The sequence below is a fragment of the Phaenicophaeus curvirostris genome, chromosome 7 (genome assembly GCF_032191515.1).
Source record: "Phaenicophaeus curvirostris isolate KB17595 chromosome 7, BPBGC_Pcur_1.0, whole genome shotgun sequence".
Taxonomy (NCBI): Eukaryota; Metazoa; Chordata; class Aves; order Cuculiformes; family Cuculidae; genus Phaenicophaeus; species Phaenicophaeus curvirostris.
The window spans coordinates 23,834,511-23,852,436 of NC_091398.1; the positions used below are offsets into that span (position 1 = coordinate 23,834,511).

Here is a 17,926-nt window from a genome sequence, read left to right on the forward strand (position 1 = left end):
TGAGCATTTTACTTACTGTTTATTAGCAGCTCTCTTGTCTTTCTAGGAAATCAGTATCTTCACAAAACAGCTAATGGGGACATCCTACGTATTGATGCTGCCACTGGAACATCCTCATTAGTATTGCCGAATACAACATTAGTACGTTGACATATATAATATGTGCAGATGTTGGTAAAGGTATTGAATTTAATATTTTGTTCTGCGGGTTTCTTTGGAATCACTGCTTTATGTGTCCCTTTGCTCTTTTTTGACAGGATAAATACAAGGCAACCACAGTTATTTTGTCCGCTGACCAAAAGTTTGCTCTTCTGCAGTACAACTATACAAAGGTACAAGTGCACTTTACTCCGGTTGAGGATGAAACTGGGAAATGGAGGTTTGGGAATAACTGTACAAGAAGGTTGTCTTGAAAGCAGGGGTGGCAGAGACTGAGAGAATGTGAGGAAAATGCAGGAGGATGGATGAAAGAGGTGGATTATCTGCAGGGGAACAGTGACATTGAGCAGGCAGCAGAAAAAGGGAGACTGTTGTCTGTGAGCTTGGCAGAAGAGGTTTGAGTGCCTGTGAAAAGAAGCTGGATAAAAAGTGAATGGAGAGACATCACAAGGAAAGTAAGGCTGAAAGTTCTTTTGGTGAGACAACTTAGAAGAGTAGATAGGCATGACTGTCCGAAGAGTTGTGTGAGTAAGAAGAAGTGATGGGTAGGTATGCTTGTATACATATGCTTGCACATATATGGTATGTATATATATGGCTGTTGCAATTGTAGTGTTAGGAAATAAGAATTTAAAACTGAAGTGAATGAAAAGTAACATGTACTTACAAGAGAAGGCTGCACTCTTCTTTTTCGAGTGGACTTGGGTGTCTTTGTTACCTGTTGTCAGCAAGCACAAGAAAGACCTCCAGCACAGGGCCTCATACTGGGTTGGTGCTGAACCATGCAATAAAGGTCAATGTGTGTTTGTGGCAGCTGGCATGAAGACTGGTTCTGTGTGCCACTTGAGGACAGTTACAGAAACCTAATGGAGGTGATAATTTGCCCTGCAGTGTGTGCGCTGAGAAGCTAGTAACTTTGTTGCTGTTTCTTTTTTTTTTTTTTTTCCTGGAGAGATGATTGTTTTGTTTGTGAAAAGCTCAGTGCTGATTTGTGCAGTGTATAAATGCTGGAGCACTGTGTCACTGAGCTCTATCTACATGTCACTATCTGTATGTTCTGGCTTTGCAGTCCAAGCAAGCCTCTCACACTGTCAGCCACAATCCATGCACTTAGTCATCCCTTTTTTGCAGTTTTGGCTTCCTTGCTAGGTACTACTCAGCCAGTTACCTTTTGTCTTTCTGAACTGTTCAGAATTGTTTGACTTTTCACTGCATCATTAGTCACCACAACATAAATTAAATATTTCCAGCCACCCTAGATGTCCCCTCTACTCATGATTTATTGCTCTCTAGTATTTTATTTGTTGCAGTTGCAAGAGTTAATTTTAATTTAATGCTGGAGGAAGATCTTTTGACCTTTAGTTAATAGTGTGATTGAAAGTTGTGTTATTATTAATCTTTATTGCAATAAAACAGAGTAGCAAAATGAATCACGAGGAAGTAGATGCTTCTTATGTAATAGCCATCTGGTTGTGTAGTATGAAGTTATTGTTTCGTATCTTCATACAAGTCTTCAAGAACCACCATAAAAGGTAGCATTATTGTAGCATATCAACACCGTGGGCTAAACCAAACCTCTACAGCCCCACGTAGTGAACACATTTAAATGCGTCTGCATTATCATCATCATCATCTTTCTTTCCCTAAGTGCCTCCAGAGTGATACAGACTTATAGAAGCAGGTTTCTGAGAGAAAGGATTTATTTCTGTGACAATGTGAATGGGAATAGGTCACCCTGGAACTGGAGGAACTGCTACAGAAATACTACTGGGACTTGTGAGGACTACTAAACAGTATGATGCCAAGTTAAATAATACAGCATGGAAAATGAGACAGAAAACGGCAAGTGTGCCAGTAAGGCATAAGGAGGAGGATTAACTGTGCATAGTTACAATAGTCTGCCATGTAGCTACAAGGATTTCTGAATATCTGCAGTATCTCAGGCCTCTGTATCCCTGTCCTTAATCAGTCAGTGGTCTCTGTCATAATACTTAAGCGATGACCCCAGAGGGGTGGAAATTCTTTAGTTTTTCTTAAACCTTGCAGAGATTTGTTACCCTTACACGTTCATTACACATTCATTGTGTTCTGTTTGTCTTAAGCAAAAGCATTAGCACGGCATCAAGAGGTAATTCAAATTGTAAGAGATGTGAATCCTAGTGAACCTTATTTACTTAGTATTAAAATAATTCTTTTGCAGTTGTGGAGGCATTCCTATACAGCTTCATATCACATCTATGATTTCAGTAGTGGGTGAGTAATTTTTTCACAAGATATAGTTTTAACATCATTTTGCAATGAAATGGCATTTCACTGACTTCTCTTACCTGCATTTTGGTTTTGTTTTTCCAGTTCTATCTTGGGTGATGGGCTGCTACATAATGATACACAATATATATCCTGGTCACCTGTTGGTCACAAACTGGTTAGTAAAGATAAGTGAAACTCATATAAACAGTTGTTTTTGTATGCATGACGTGGAAGCTCAAATTGTATGTACCCTGGAAGTTTTGGGACTTTCCTACTTCTGGATAAAGTAGCTGAACTAGCCTCCAGATTGACTACTGTTGTTGGAATCTTTATGTTTTTACAGTTGCAGACAGTAGCTCATCCATTTCAAAAGCAGCAGCCTTGCAGTTGTCTACTTTCTAATCACTGTGATTTTTATCTCCTAATTACACCATAAAATAAAAAAAATAAAATAAAGTGTTGATGAATGCATAAAACAGGGATTACAGGACCAAAATCTCTCTTGTACTCTTTCCCACTGTCCTGTTCTTCCTCCTCCCCAGTCCACAGCAATCGTGACAGCCACTGTGTGCATGTATACAAGGCTGTGCATTCTGTAGGTGAGTGCTGGGTCTGATTAAAGATCTATCACAGGAGAATGTGATGTTTATTCTTATCACCTGTAATAGGGGATTTTAGAGCCCAACTATAAGCAAAGCCTATTGAAAAGAGCTTTTTGCATCACAGAGCAAAGCTCTGGAATAAAACTCTTTTGTTCAGTTCTTGGAGAGAAAAAATGGGGCTGATTAGAGAGGCAGGCAGGTGCCGAAAACTTGAGGAGTTCTGAGCTTTGCTGAGGGAATGCATCTTCTTTGAAGGTCTGTTAGCAATGCTGAGACCCCCATCAATGTTTTACCAAAGTACCAGTACAAAAGACAAATTAGTGAAAACCAACTTCTGCTGAAGAAAAATAAGGTTGTATCTCAACAGAAAATGAATGGCAAGGTTTTCAAAAATTGATACAGTAATCTTGTCATTTGTCATAATCATAGATTGTTTTTTGAAGTTAGGTTGCTACACCTGATTTGTATTAGCGACTCACTTGTGTTAAGTACCAGTGATGTTTGATGAAATGCAACTTTCAAAGACAGTTTTTGTCATCTGATGTAAAAGTTATTTCCTGCTAGGTAAGGCAAAGGAAGGAACTAGGATTTAGTCTGTTAGTAATTGTAATCACAATGATGTTTTGCAGGCATACGTTTGGAATAATAATGTTTATATTAAAGCTTCACCCACAGCTGATTATGTGCAAATCACTAAAAATGGAGAAGAAAATAAAATTTTCAATGGAATACCAGATTGGGTTTATGAAGGTAACTATATCAAACATATTTTTGTTTTATTGTAATTATTTTGTTGTAACTGTTATGTCGTTTATTATCACTGAAAATTTCAAAATCATGTAAGTCTATATTTTAACAGAAGCATGCATCCGTACCTGAGCTTGATACCTGGCTAGTGTGAAGATCTAAGAACAGCAATGAGATCACCTAACTTGCAGCACATCACTGGCAATCACAGTGTTCAGATTAGCTTCATATGATAGTTTATAAGCATTTATGTAACATCTCGTTTCAGAACCCTCACAAGCAGTCTGTACTTCGGTATCTGAACTTCAATTAAAAAAAATTCCTATTAAAAACTAATGAGAATGGTACCTAGGATAGAAGAGCCAACTTATCAATTATAACTTACACACATTTGCATCTCTTTCAGAGGAAATGTTTGGCACACATTCGGCTCTGTGGTGGTCTCCAAATGGTGATTTTGTGGCATATGCAGCATTTGATGATTCAGAAGTTCCTGTAATAGAGTATTCCTTTTATTCTGAGGACACCTTGCAGTATCCAAAGACCATTAGAATCCCATATCCCAAGGTCTGTGTTATTTATTAAACATGGTTGTTCTGCAGTTTCATTAAGAGAGTAGTCTCATTTAATCAGTTTCTGGTAATGAAAATATTGTCTGTCTCTCCTCAACAGCTTGCTGTGATTACTCTTTCTGAAGTCAACAGCATCTGGCAATATTAAAGTATTTTATTATCTCCAGGGGAAAGCAAAAAGAAAAAAAAGGAGTGATTTAAGGTTTTGTTGTTTCACCAGAAAATTTTGTGGTGGCAAGTAGATGCTGAGATAAAAAAGCTCTTTGGGAGTTGGAGTTGGTATCTGCATATAGCAGACTTATATTGTGCTAGTGTATTGCATGGTACCGATAATTGAATCTTCTTCAGCTCATGTAGGATTTTTAGTTATTGGATACTTTCTGTATTGGGATGAAGGGAGGGAATCTGCTGATGGAATTTCTTTGCCCACTCCTAGAGGTTCTTCAGTTTTACCTGCAAGAATGCATGCAGCTACTCTTCCTCCCTTCCTCTTCATATGACTTTGTGCCTGCTGCTTATGGCACAGTTGACACTGGACTAAATAGTGTGATTATTGGAGTCCAGTATGCTCCAAACAACTTCTCTTAGATGCTTCACATGTGAAGGGTTTAATGTGTAATACAAGATTTACTTGTGTGAAGTTAGTTGGTGTTACATGGGATTTTGATTTAGCAGGGCGATGCAGCAATGCATCTAAGACAATACAAGTACAAATTATAGTACAACAATTGCATCAGACTGCTGAATCGCAATACAAATGTGATTGTCATTGCTGGTCTCTGTAATATGCCCACTGCCACGATGCTGGGCATCCCCATTGATGGGATGGAATATGTGGGTATTCAGGTCAGCTCAGGAAGGTGTTTTCACTCTTTGAGGCAGAACAGCTAATACAGCCAGCTTACACTTCAAATGATATAGCTGTTTGGTGAATAAAAGCTGCCCTCCGACTCCCTTTGTGCCAAATTCCGCTTTCTCTGCAGCCGATGTGGTCAGTCGCTCCCTATCCTTCCCAAAGCTTCAGGAGCATTTGGCTTTGGAGCCTCCCCACGAGGAGTCGGTGATGCTCACAGCAAGCCACTGGGCTCACTGATAGCTGCAGGGACTCCACCCTGAGTGTGGTGCCTCTGAAGAGACGGTATCGGACGAACTGCCAGTTTAAATGGCACCTTTTAGTACAAATGGCTTTTTTTTGGAATATTGCTGACTTCTGGAAATGAGTCAACTATGTTATGGTGAAGACTTAGCTAGTTAGCTTGAACTTCTAGAGAAGCAGCCCTTACACAGTTATATGGCTGTCAGTATCTAGTAGCACTGCATTAGAAATAGCAGTCACAACTTTTGATTGTGGTATAGGCAGCTATTATATGATCACTTAATGTAAAGTATCAGTTTCCATAAAGAAGCACTTTTTTTGCCTTAGCAATGGATTTGATTCGCTGTTAGATACTGTCTGTGGCATGTGGGATGAGATCTGGTCAAATACTGCTTTGGGTACCGCAAGCACTATGTAGCTAGGCATGTTTCTAAATGTGTTAGTCTTTATTATCTGGAAATACATAAGTACTACTTTCATATAAAAAATACAAAGGATAATTTATGTATCGATCTTAAGAACTGCATTTAGAAATTGTGTTTTCACATGTTTGAAGTTGGCTGGTTCTACCTGACTGTCTGTAATAATTTCTTCGTCTGTAGTTTCAAACACTTGTTTCACCAAGAATATTCTCTCTTCAAAAGTACAATGAAAAATTTTATTTTTAGGCAGGAGCTACAAATCCAACTGTGAAATTCTTTATTGTGGATACCAGAGCACTTCCTGATTTCCACTCTGCTGAAATTTCTCCACCTGCAGAAATAAAATCAGGGTAAGAAATGTTTGCTTGTTTCTTATGGTGAGTGAGGAGGAGCTTTAATGTGTGACCACCCTCTATTCACTGCATATGGGAGTTTTTCCCAGTAGTGTGGCTCTGGTAGCAACAAAACCAGAGAAAATCTGCACAGAGATTATCCTCTTAGTGATTATATATAGATGGCATATTCCATGTATGTTAAATTCAGAATGTGACAAGTTCTTGGCTCATCACTTTCAGTGGAGTCTAACTGTGGTGAAGTCATTTCACAGTACAACTTTAATATGAGCAAGTTTTGGTATAATCAAATTATAATAAATGTATTCCAATTCACTAGGGAAAAAAAGCAAAACAAAACCTCAATGGTAAGTGAAGGTTTGATTTCATTGGAAGCAGACTCCTTCCTAAGGCAAGGTATCATGGTTGTCTTCAGATTTATACTTAAAATGTTTGTTTTCTTTGGAAACATGGTGAAATCCAGCACCTCTCACAGTAAATGGAAAATTATATTCCTCAAAGTGCCACTGGAAATGCACAACATAGTATAAATGTAGTTTGTAAAGAGCAGCTAAACTGATTTGAAATGCATGCATACAGAATTTGCTATCCCATACCTTGGTGGTTTCTTTTTTTTCTTTATAAGACTATTGTGGACATTTTCTAGAAGCTGGCACTTGCGAACATGATGGGTACAGAAGCATGGGTTATACTGATAAACTTAGGAAAAAAACCATAAAATGTTTGTTAGATAGTGCATAAAATCAGCATCTTGCACATGGTGGCCAAAAGTTCTATAACTAGAATATCTGTTACTCCATTTGAGTCCTCACCATAGTGTAAGTAACACCTCTGTGTTAACTGAGATATGCAAGCTTTTATGAGTATGTTGTTCTTTATCCTTTCTCTACAGTAACAGTTCAATAGGTAGATGTTGTATAGCTGTTGTGCACTGTTTTTCTCCAGAATTTCAGAGCCTCAGAATTATGAGCACTTTATGTTTTGGTCAGTTCTGGTTAAGACCTTTACTGTCTTAGAGTTATATTTTAGCTTTTGTTAACACCTAATGAAAGCTAAACAACACTGCTGTGTGACCTGGGGAGAATAACTATCACCTGCCTTCAAGCCCTGTACCTATCTGGCTAACAGAGGCCTGAGTTATGTGGATTTAACAGTCTGTAAATATGGATTAATACAAAGATAAATCAAGTCTTGGATAAAGATTGAAACTTAGTTTTTCCGCCAGTGACTGATCCAAACAATGGTTAAGCCTCAGCATGTGCATCCTGTCTTGGGGAATTTTACAAGAGCAAAAGTACATAAGTGGGAAAAGGCAAGTGGTGTACAACATTGCTGTCAGGTAGTTTTGCTCCTGGAAGTACAAAATAATGTATATTTGTACAGTATATATATTTATATATATATTACTGAATATACATTACTGTATGACAGGAAAGGTTAATCTTTTGTGGTGGGAAAGTCTATTTTTACTGCCTCGGAGCTGAAGTCTGAGTAAAACTAAGTTTGAATTGGTGGCGCACCTCATCCTGCTTGCCTGGGTGGGGATTTTGAGCGGCAGTGCCCCTGCAAATTGTGCCTCGTTGCATCAGTACACAGCGTTTTTCATATGTGCAGAAGTTGTACCCCCATATTTGAAGAGGGCACAGCGCCCCTCAGTTTTAGAGGGAAAGTTTTAGTATTTGTAAGCTGTCAAAATGTGGCATGGTCATGCATTGCCACATAAGATGATAGATGAAACCTGAGACTTTTTGTAAAAATGACCGGCATGAAATCCATACAGCATGAAAACACCACTTTTAGCATCATGGGTGCAGGGGGCTTCTGTTGGCTAACAGGAAGATGAAGGAACTGGATGCTTCTTGCCTGAAATTATCTGTCCTAAAAAATAAGTCGTCTTCAGAGCAGAGACTACCAGCCAGTGATTGCAGGAATATCCTTTCTCAACAATAAATGAGGAAAGGCAATGCAAAACTACCGGGCTCTATGCTCGAGTTCATTGCAGCTTAGTTAACATTTCATGGTTGTTCAAAACTGACGGTACATTCTTAGTATCTATAATAACCATTAAATATTTATTGTGTTATAATAATAGCATAATAAATAATAATTTTAAAGTTCTTTCCTTGTATTGTCCATCTTGTCTGATGAATGATTTATAGTCTCCAGAATTCTTAACTTCTCTCACTTCGAAGAAACAAAAACTGTGAGGTTAATTCCCCTCTTACAAAGCAGAGAAAACTATTAAAAGGTACATGAAGAATGGCGCTTTCTTTTTTTTTTCCAGACAAGCTACTGCAGAGTGCTTTTATAAAATTATTAGTCTAAAATATAGTGTTTGAAGCCAGTGGCAGACACAATTAAATGACCTACCACCTTCCCAGTCAAATATAAATGTGAAAGTAGACCTTTTCTAAACGTCATTTCTAAATTGCAATCTAGAAATAAACATTAAAGTGGTCAGTAACCTGTTGGCATGTATTTTTGATCCATCCACAGTAATTGTTTTAAGAGTTTTCTTTTTCTTGTCCCCCAGCCTTTTACCTCCCTCACCCACTGATCAAAAAGATATTCACTCTCATCACAAAACATCCCACACGTTTTTGTTAACTAACTTGAGGGGAAAAGGGAACATGAACTTGGAACTAAGTCAAATGTGCAAATTCTGGTTAAAAATGCATACTTGCCTTGGAGGAGAGGTTTGTTTTATTTTAGTTCTTAAGGCTTCTAGGAGATAGGAGAGATCTAAAATAAGAAAAGACGAGTACATCTGACAGATCGTAATGGTAAACAAAACCACTAAATTTTATGTGGTGCCTTTTTAAAATTAATATACAGGAATATTCATGAAAAATATATTTTTTCATCTCATAATTCTCCTGTTTTTCAAAGGAATAGCTATTATTTTATGCATTAGAGGGTAGAATTTAATCGCATTCTTTCTGGAACTATCTAATTCTTTATTGTATGAATGAAAACAACCAATGCATCACTAGCAGCAAAAGCAATTGGCAAAAAAGGGCAAAATTAGGTTTGCATCACTGTTTATTGTTGAAGAGTAGATTGAAATTAAAATAGCCAGATGAGTATCATTCAGTGAATTGCTGAATGCTGTCATATAGTGTGCTATTACAGAGACGATTTTAAATATCTAATGTTATTGCTGTTTTCAGGGATCATTATTTGAGTGTTGTAACATGGGTGACAGATGAAAGGATCTGTTTGCAGTGGCTCAGAAGAATTCAGAATTTTTCAGTCCTCACAGTCTGTGACTTTGAAAATGCTACTGGGAATTGGTCATGTCCACAGGTAAGAAAAATGAGGTGGGAAAGTCCCAGTGCTTGATAAATGAAACTAGAAAGGAACAGAGTGTCTCTGCATGTTTATCTTTATAGAAACATAGCCTGATGTAAAATAAACATAATTATTGTGGGATTGTTTGTTTTTGCTTTCTTAGGAAAAACAACGTACTGAAGAAAGTGCAACTGGCTGGATTGGCAGAGTGAGTGTGTAATTTCTAAAACTACCACATGCTAAATAACAGTGATAATTAAGGAAAGTTCTTATGAGCCTCTAGCTGGTTGCAATGCCTCTTGTGTGCAGGTCTGACCTATTCACTTGTTGCATTTTCCATGTATAGGAAAAAATGGCCTCAAAAGGACCTACTGTGCAACCCTACTCCCAGTTTTAAACTTTTGTGGGTATGGGGTCTGAAGTCCCAGGCTGGGCTGACAGTGCAGCATGGCTGGAGCTGTAACTGCATCCTCTGTGACCCATGTTCAACTAGCTAAAAAGCAGAGTACCCCTTCCAGGCTTTTTTCTAATTCTGAACTACTGCTTCAGTAGCGGTAGGTAGGGGAGAGCAGGAGCCAGGATTCAGAATTCCCTTTGTTCTGGGAAAATTGTCAGCTGTGCTGGTTTGGCTGCTTTTCACTCTTCCTGGGAATGATCTAGGGAATAAAAGGTATTAAATAGTGTATCTTGTAGCCTTTCAGTTGTATTGGAGGAAAGGCATAGAAGACAAAAGTAATTTTTAGCATTTCAGGTTTCAGCAAACCATTTCACATTCTCCTTGGGGTTTTATGTATTTATTTATATATCCCTAGCCTAAAATATCTGTTGGAGAGGACTGGGGACAAGATGCATATAACTGACCAAATTAAAATTCTCATATGCTTTTACCAAACCAGTCAATACTGTCTGGATGATGCTTTACAAGCTGCCTCTCAGTCCTTTTGTACATGGTTGAGAGTAGGCACCTAATGAACTACACAGAAGATCTGGGGGAAGTGAAGCAGAGATGCAAAAGTTCAGACTTGGAGGGAGAAATGAGTTTCAGAGTTTTTGATGAGAACACAGAGTACACTTTCCACTCCCGCATTTTCCACACACTGATTATGCTTTAGTCACTAATTCACTTTTGAAGTCAAAAATGAAAGTTTAAAGAAATGCAAAGAGGGAGGCAACAGCAGGGATGAAATCATCCGCAGTATGAAGATGAGAGATCAACCCACCTGCTGTCAAATTTGATATGGAAAGGAAGGCCTTAACGCTGACACATTTTGCTTCTCTGCAGCAAAGGCTTCACAATTAGACAATGTGATGATCAAGCTGCAGACTTTGTAAACAGTTGTGCAAAATGAGAGGGCAAAATGTGAGTCTGTGCCATTAAACTAGGTTGTTGGTTTTTTGTTTCTTTTAAAGAGACAACCCACATCTTAGGAGCTGTTGGAAGAAAAAGATAAACTCACTGTATGATTCTTGGATTTTAGAAGGGAGTGGAAAGTAGGGAGGATTGAGGAAAGGGTAGGAAGAGTGTGTTTATTCCTTTCTTTTATCTACTTAGGGATGATTAAATGATACTTGACTAATAATGATGATATTTTTATACATATGAAAGATGTGTATATATATGTATAAGTGTATATACAACTCATATAAGTGCATATGCAAACTTAAGTAAATTATATATGCGTGTAAAATATAGACATATAGTTCTCTCTTTGTATATAGTTATAGTGGTTTTTCCTTTTTTCAAAAATAGAGATGAAATTATACTTATCTAAGAATGCTCAGAACAGCCTGCGTTACAGCATAAGGCTTCCAGGTCATGAGCTAAGTTAGAGCTTGCCAGTTGAGTTGAAGGAAAGTCACACTTTGAAAAAGCAAGGCTGCGATAAGGGAGAAGCTAGCAAAATATTTGCCAGGTTATTTTTTCCTAAAATATCACTAGGGAAGGAGAGATCATCTGGAGCACATGGGTTCCGAAGACTTAAGTTCTGTCTTATCTTACTGAGTGACCAGAGACGAGTCACTTCATCTTCCTGTTTCCCTTTGCATTTCAAAATGGGTGTAATGTGTGAGAGGTGATTGCATTCTGGCACTGGACTAGCTTAGATGTTTTGGACATTTATCACAGAAATAACATTTTTTTCATTCAACTGAATTTAATTCTTCTGTTCTCTCTACATGTGGAGCGCATCCAAATGAAAGTCAGTAGAAGGAATTCATTTCCATCATTCCCAATTGATACATGGATAGTTCGTTCATGAAAATATCATTCCAGTTCGGGTTCTCTGGCATTCTGTAATCGCCTACTTAACTAGCAAAATTTCCTCTTGGAAAAGCAGCTTGTTTTCTTTGACTGAAGAGGGACATTTTTCACTGTCAAGTTAAAACAAAAAAATAACAGTTCGAAGAGTTTGTTCAGAAGTACATGTTTTAAAATGTGAAATTCAAGGCAAACATGTATTTGCAGTGTTTACATTGCTGTAGGTTACAGCTGCTTGTTGGCATTGCACAGAATAAAACAGTAACTTTAAAAGTAGATGCACATATTGTTTCCTAAAATGGTAGGAAACCAGGAACACCTGCAGGGCTTCAAATTCAAAGGGAGTAGGAGGGGACATCGATCACTACCAGGGCTAATACTTGGAAAATTCTGCTGCTTAAGAGTGAGAAAATATTCTACGTGTGTTTACCTTAGGGTAATGGCTACAAGTTCTACTACTAAGTAGGCAAAAATTTTCAAAGTATATTCAGTGATACATTAGGTATTGAAACTCCTGTTTAGAGATATCAAGCCTAAATTTATCATTTTGGGTTTGGAGTTTTGTTGTTTGCTTTAATAGACGTCTCTCTTCTGTTCAAGTTTCAGCCATCTGTCCCTCACTTTGCACCCGACAGTGCTACCTACTACAAAGTGTTCAGTGATACAGCAGGTTACAAGCACATCCATTACATAAATGGCTCACAGGTAAGTAATAAGGTGTAGGATAGTCACTGCTGACTTGTATATCTCCTGGTGATCGAGGAGCTTTGCTTTCTACTTTTTACCTTGCCTTCCCCTCTGTTCCAGGCTCCAATACCTATTACTGCAGGACAATGGGAAGTAATCAGTGTAGAAGCTGTAACTGATAAGTTTTTGTAAGTATTGTAATTACTATCTTGTAAGTATTATAACTATTGATTCCTGTCAGGAAGGCTTGTAACAAGGGTCTGAGCAAGCAGGGAGGAAGAGCAGGGAAGTGGTGTTATTTTGCTCATTATAGATCTGATGTAAAGATTTAAATAAATCCTTACATATTGTAATATACTGTGAATATTTTATCAAAACCAATGTGTTTTGCTTTTATAGATACTACATTAGTAATGAAAATGGTGGAGTACCAGGAGGAAGAAATCTTTATAAGTAAGAATTTTTTTATGCAGTACGCGTGAATTATTTGTTAATGAAGCTTTAAGAAAAAGCATTGGAAAATGAAAGACTAGGATGTCCACAGTCTAATGTGGGATCCTACATAGGATTTTTAATGAAAATCGGTATAGGAGTATAAACTGTAAAAATAACTTAAATACTTTTCTGTAGATTTAGTAAATAAAGGGAAATTGTGAAAAGAAACAACCAATCCTTAAGCAACAAACCCTGAAGAAAACTTCTCATGCTTTTTTTGCTGTAATTTTAATTCCACTACTAATTGAACTCAAAAGTTTAAAAAGTCTCTGCTCTAATTTTTAAATCAGAAGGTACTTTACTCTTTAACATATTTTGTTCGGTCATCTTATTTGAAAGCATACCTTTGTTTAGCATAGCTTAAAAACCAAGTTTTTGATCTTTTAAATGAAGCTCATATACTTTGCAGAGTGCTCTTGGAAAGCAGTCCAAATTCTACTAAATGTGTTAGCTGTGATCTGAATCGAGAAAGATGCCAGTATTATTCAGTGTCCTTCAGCAAAGATGCACAGTATTATCAGCTAGATTGTCATGGTGAGTATATCGAGAATTAATAGACATAAACATGACTCACTGATTAGTTGGGTGGGAAAGTTCACTTCATCAAGATCTTGATACACGCTGTGTAACAATGAAATGTGTTGATATCATTGGATAAATGCATTGGCACTGGAAAAACTTAGTCCTTCCGAGGCTTAAAAGCACCTTGACAAAAATTACAAGGATAAAATCTGGTAGTTTTGTCTATCAGTGGACCTGAAAGAGGTGCAAAACACTCCTGTCCGCTGGGCAGCTCTGTCTGTAGAAGGAATTTGAAGGCTCTGGGAGCAAGGAAGGCAACAGAATGGGTAAAGAGAAGTGTTCTCAGTGTATGAATAAAATTAAGGTAGTTAGTGCTGTTCAGAAGAATGCAACGAACAGTAATCATAAGTTAAGCAGTAGGACAGTAGCCTTTCTGTGACCTGTAAGTGCTTATGCTAGATAGTACAAGGGATAAATTAATCAAAGGGTGGGAAAGATAAAATCTTGTTTAAAATTTCCCTTAAATTGAAATGTATGTTGTTTTATTAAGATGCCAAGATCTTCCTTGATCAATGGGCTAGAAGGACAGACAGCAGAGAGGGAATTGTTCCATCCGGTTGTAAAAATGGTTGGTTGGAGAAGACTGCTGAGGTCTCTGTAACAAGGCTTAGTGATTTCCAAACCATGGTCCTCACCTGATGAGGAGAGTAGAAGTTTATTTCTTCAGTACTTCACAGTCATGTGGTTCACCTACGAGACAGGCTGAATATTTTATGGAATCCTGTGGCCTGAGTTTGGACCCTACTAACCTAAAATCAAGCTTGTACAGAGTGAAGGGAAGAGAGTTCTGAGCTTTTATGATTCACCCACTTTCAGTTATTTCATGAAGGCTCTGTTTTGAGACAATACGCAAACATGAAGGTTTCATGCTCTGTTAACAGGTCCTGACCTGCCTATATCTACTTTGCACAGCAGCAGTGATGATCGAGGTATGGGATTGTTTTAAAATATAATTTGTGTTGAGCTAGAAAATTGCACTATAAATTTATTTTTATTTTGTTTTCATTGCTCAATATAATAATTAAAATGTCAGTTATAAAGGGTAAATTTAGTTTCAGATATTTACTCTAGTATAGTGAACCTGAAGAATAAATTATATAGCTTGACATATGTTTATTCATAGTTTATTTAATATTATTTTACATTGTGCTAGAAAACAGTGAGTAATGTATGACTTATTTACTAGATAATTTCTGAAATTGTGTTTAGATGAAAAACAGGGAAACCAGCTTTCTGCTTACTAAATTATGGAAGGAAAACTATATTGTAAACATTGAATCTGAGGGGGAAAACAAAAACTGCATTAAACTAAGACTGCAATATAGTTTGTCATCATCTAAGACTGAATTCTTAAAGTGGTTCATAATTAAAGAGCCATGCATTTGAAAATAATGTATTTTAATCTTTGACTCTTACAACTCTGTTGTTTAGTCCTCAGATACCTGGAAAATAACACTGAACTGGAAAATGCATTGAAAGATATTCAGATGCCTACAAAAAAAATTGGCACCATTAGGGTAGCTGAATACAGTAAGTTCAAAAACATGTTTTACCTTTCCCCCATTTGCCATGTGCTTCAAGGTCTTTTGCTGAAAAGCATGAAATAAGAGTGTAGTGGGTATTATTGCAGTTATTCAGGTTTCAGAGGCAAGACAAGATTTTTTTTTTTTTTGACATCTCCAAGCAGTCTGGGTTTTTTTTCTGAAAACCCATAATAAATATGCGTTTTACCTAGTGTGATGTCTTCATGTTTTTGTGCTTAATTTCCTTTTACCATTATAATAATTACCTGCACATTAAATAAATAAATAAGAGGACTGGAGGGTAGAGCACAAAGCTCTTAAGTGATGTTGAATTGAAATTCTAAATTCAAGTAGGTCATGATTTAGAGGTACAAATCCCTTTGGTTTGTGTTAGCAGTTTGGAACAGTGGAGGAGAAGTTGCAGCTATTATCAGAAAATGGACGTGGAATCTGAGATGGAAAAGCTTTTAGGCTACATTTCAACACTGTGTAGGGGAATATTTGGACTGAGCAGTCACATTCTGCAAAGCATGTTCAGGCTCGAAGACTACATAAACCTATGAATAGAGACTAGAACAAAAGCTAGAAAATGAACCACCTATGTGGTGTAGCAAAAGTTTGCTAGCGCTGCACCTCTGAATTTGCATGTCTGAGTATAGAAGGTTTCTTGGTGTGCTCCTAGGCTGTAGGAACTTCAGCCAGACCAGCAGTGGGAGGCCTGGTACCTGTCTAAACTGTACTTGCTCCAACCTTCGCTACTACCATTTCTTTTCATGACAAACTTTCCCTTGATAAAATGAATGAGTATTCCAAATGGAATTATATTTTACAAACTCTGTTGAGTTCTGTCAGTCATTGTTAACTATTCTTTTTGATGCCTCCCTTCTTCCACTGTTACCTTATTTATATAATAACTCGCTTTGTGTTTTCTGTCTTTTATTTCTGTCACATTTTTACTAGGGCTAAAGATGAAATCTTCCAGGCAAGATGGAGGTTTAAAGATGTTCTTCATGCTATCAGTTGTATATTCATCTTTTTATTCCTCTTTGTTCTTACTACTTCATCTCTTCAGGGTAAAAGCTTTTGGGTAAGGGGAATCTATTTTTAATGTCACAAACAGGAGAATTAAACCCATTTATGTAGTCCTACTTGAAGTTCCAAGTCTGCCCACAAATCCATGTATGTTACCAAAGAAGAAATCTGCTCCCATGACTATAGAGTAAGGAAAAAAAATAAAATTAGGGGTTTTGTGTGTTCAATGTAGATTGTTAATTTTTCAGTATTTTATTGTCTTGCATATTATATCTGGAAAAATGTCTATAAGAATTGCACTCTGTCTGTTACTGCAGTGCAGTCTATCAGCTTCCTGCTTCCTTTGCAGCATCAGTTCTTTTAAAATTCGTAAGTGAACAATCGAGCCAGTTGGTTTGCAAAACTTAACATGGTGTGCATTTAAAATGTTCAGCTAACTCGGCCAGCTTGGGTAGAAAGAGTAACATTGATGGAACCAGAATGAATGTTGCTTGAGAAAATAGTAGTTATTTGGATATGTTTCTGGAATGCTTTACAAACTGTCATCCAAAACCTGTCTGGCAGGTTCAAAATATTTAAAATTTCTTTTTAGTGCTGGGAGAGACATTTGAGGAGGGAACCGCTTTTGAGCAAGTATTTGGTTTACTACTATAGAGACTTAATAAGTTTTACATTTAAGGTTATAATGTACAATAATGTTATGGGACAGCATGTTGAGTCCCCAAGCTTTATTATTATTGTAGACATTCCAGTCCCAGACTTTCTGCTAACTTAGCTGTAAAACACTTAAAAAAATAATCTTACTAGATTGGCTAGGAACTTTTATCTGTAGATATCAGGACAGTTCAGTTGAAACTACTTTTTAGTTTTTAGAGGGTGACTCAAAGATGCTCTTGTATGCGTTGCAATACACGTCAAATTATTTCACTGCAGAACTGACCTAAGTCAAACTCTTTTTCACTTCTAGACCTATGGTATCAAATGATATTGCCTCCCCATTTCGATTCATCAAAGAAGTACCCTCTGCTCCTTGATGTGTAAGTCTTCAAGTTAAACGGCAGTGTTGTGTTAATAATCACTTTCATCTACATCAAATGCTCTTAATAAGATTGCGAAACACAAAACTGGTATGTTTTCTAATTACTTTTTGAACTAGTTCTTAGAGGGAATGAAAAAATTAGGTGTATCCCACTTTGTGATAGGTTCCTGTGCTATAAGATGATGTTACACTTAACAAGCACATACTTTACTAGTGGCAGCGAGGGAGGCATGTTTTGTATGTGATTTAAGAGCCAGGATGTCTGCGTTGGCTTACCTCCTCCTCTGCTTTTTTGAGTTCATTAGGAATAATATTCAATGAAATTACATTCCACAATGAAACCTTGAACGAGCTTTGTATCCTGAAGCTGAAGTAGTGAGTGTGACATTGCATTTTCTGTGTGATATTTGATTGTCAGCTGGTGTTGGCAAACTGTATCCTGTGGTCAGGACTGCATTTGCTATTTTTACATAAAAACAAGACCGTGAACATGTGCCTGTTTTGTCCCTTCTTCCTCAAGCGCTTCTGTTCTTGCTGGAATGACTTCTTCTGACGGGAAATTACTGAAATGTACCTATTCACAAAAATAGAAATGTTAACCTTTTTGGTTTTTTAGGAAGAGCTGACTTCACAAGGAAACTAGTTGTTAGATACATCTTTATACAGTATAGTTTGGTCACAGTATAATTTTTATATGTCTATTAAATGTTTTAATAAGCAATCTGTGCTTTTTGCTTATTAAGACTTATTTTGGTTTTGATTCAATTTTTATTCACTTACCTGGGCCTGCCTTTGTCAGGATCCCCTCTGCTTCATGTT

The 17,926-nt window shown here is 37.2% G+C and overlaps 1 protein-coding gene across 1 annotated transcript in view; it reads left to right on the forward strand.

Moving 5' to 3' along the window:
- DPP4 (dipeptidyl peptidase 4) overlaps window positions 1-17,926 on the forward strand; it is a 40,740-nt gene that overhangs the window by 9,030 nt on the left and 13,784 nt on the right. Inside the window, exons 4-19 of the mRNA XM_069861222.1 lie at window positions 47-141; window positions 258-332; window positions 2,360-2,412; window positions 2,512-2,584; window positions 3,641-3,761; window positions 4,165-4,325; window positions 6,095-6,198; window positions 9,372-9,507; window positions 9,656-9,700; window positions 12,350-12,454; window positions 12,557-12,624; window positions 12,836-12,889; window positions 13,341-13,465; window positions 14,395-14,442; window positions 14,945-15,043; window positions 17,036-17,105. Of these exons, the coding sequence (XP_069717323.1) occupies window positions 47-141; window positions 258-332; window positions 2,360-2,412; window positions 2,512-2,584; window positions 3,641-3,761; window positions 4,165-4,325; window positions 6,095-6,198; window positions 9,372-9,507; window positions 9,656-9,700; window positions 12,350-12,454; window positions 12,557-12,624; window positions 12,836-12,889; window positions 13,341-13,465; window positions 14,395-14,442; window positions 14,945-15,043; window positions 17,036-17,105 (1,432 nt within the window). The remainder of the gene's footprint in view (window positions 1-46; window positions 142-257; window positions 333-2,359; window positions 2,413-2,511; window positions 2,585-3,640; window positions 3,762-4,164; window positions 4,326-6,094; window positions 6,199-9,371; window positions 9,508-9,655; window positions 9,701-12,349; window positions 12,455-12,556; window positions 12,625-12,835; window positions 12,890-13,340; window positions 13,466-14,394; window positions 14,443-14,944; window positions 15,044-17,035; window positions 17,106-17,926) is intronic.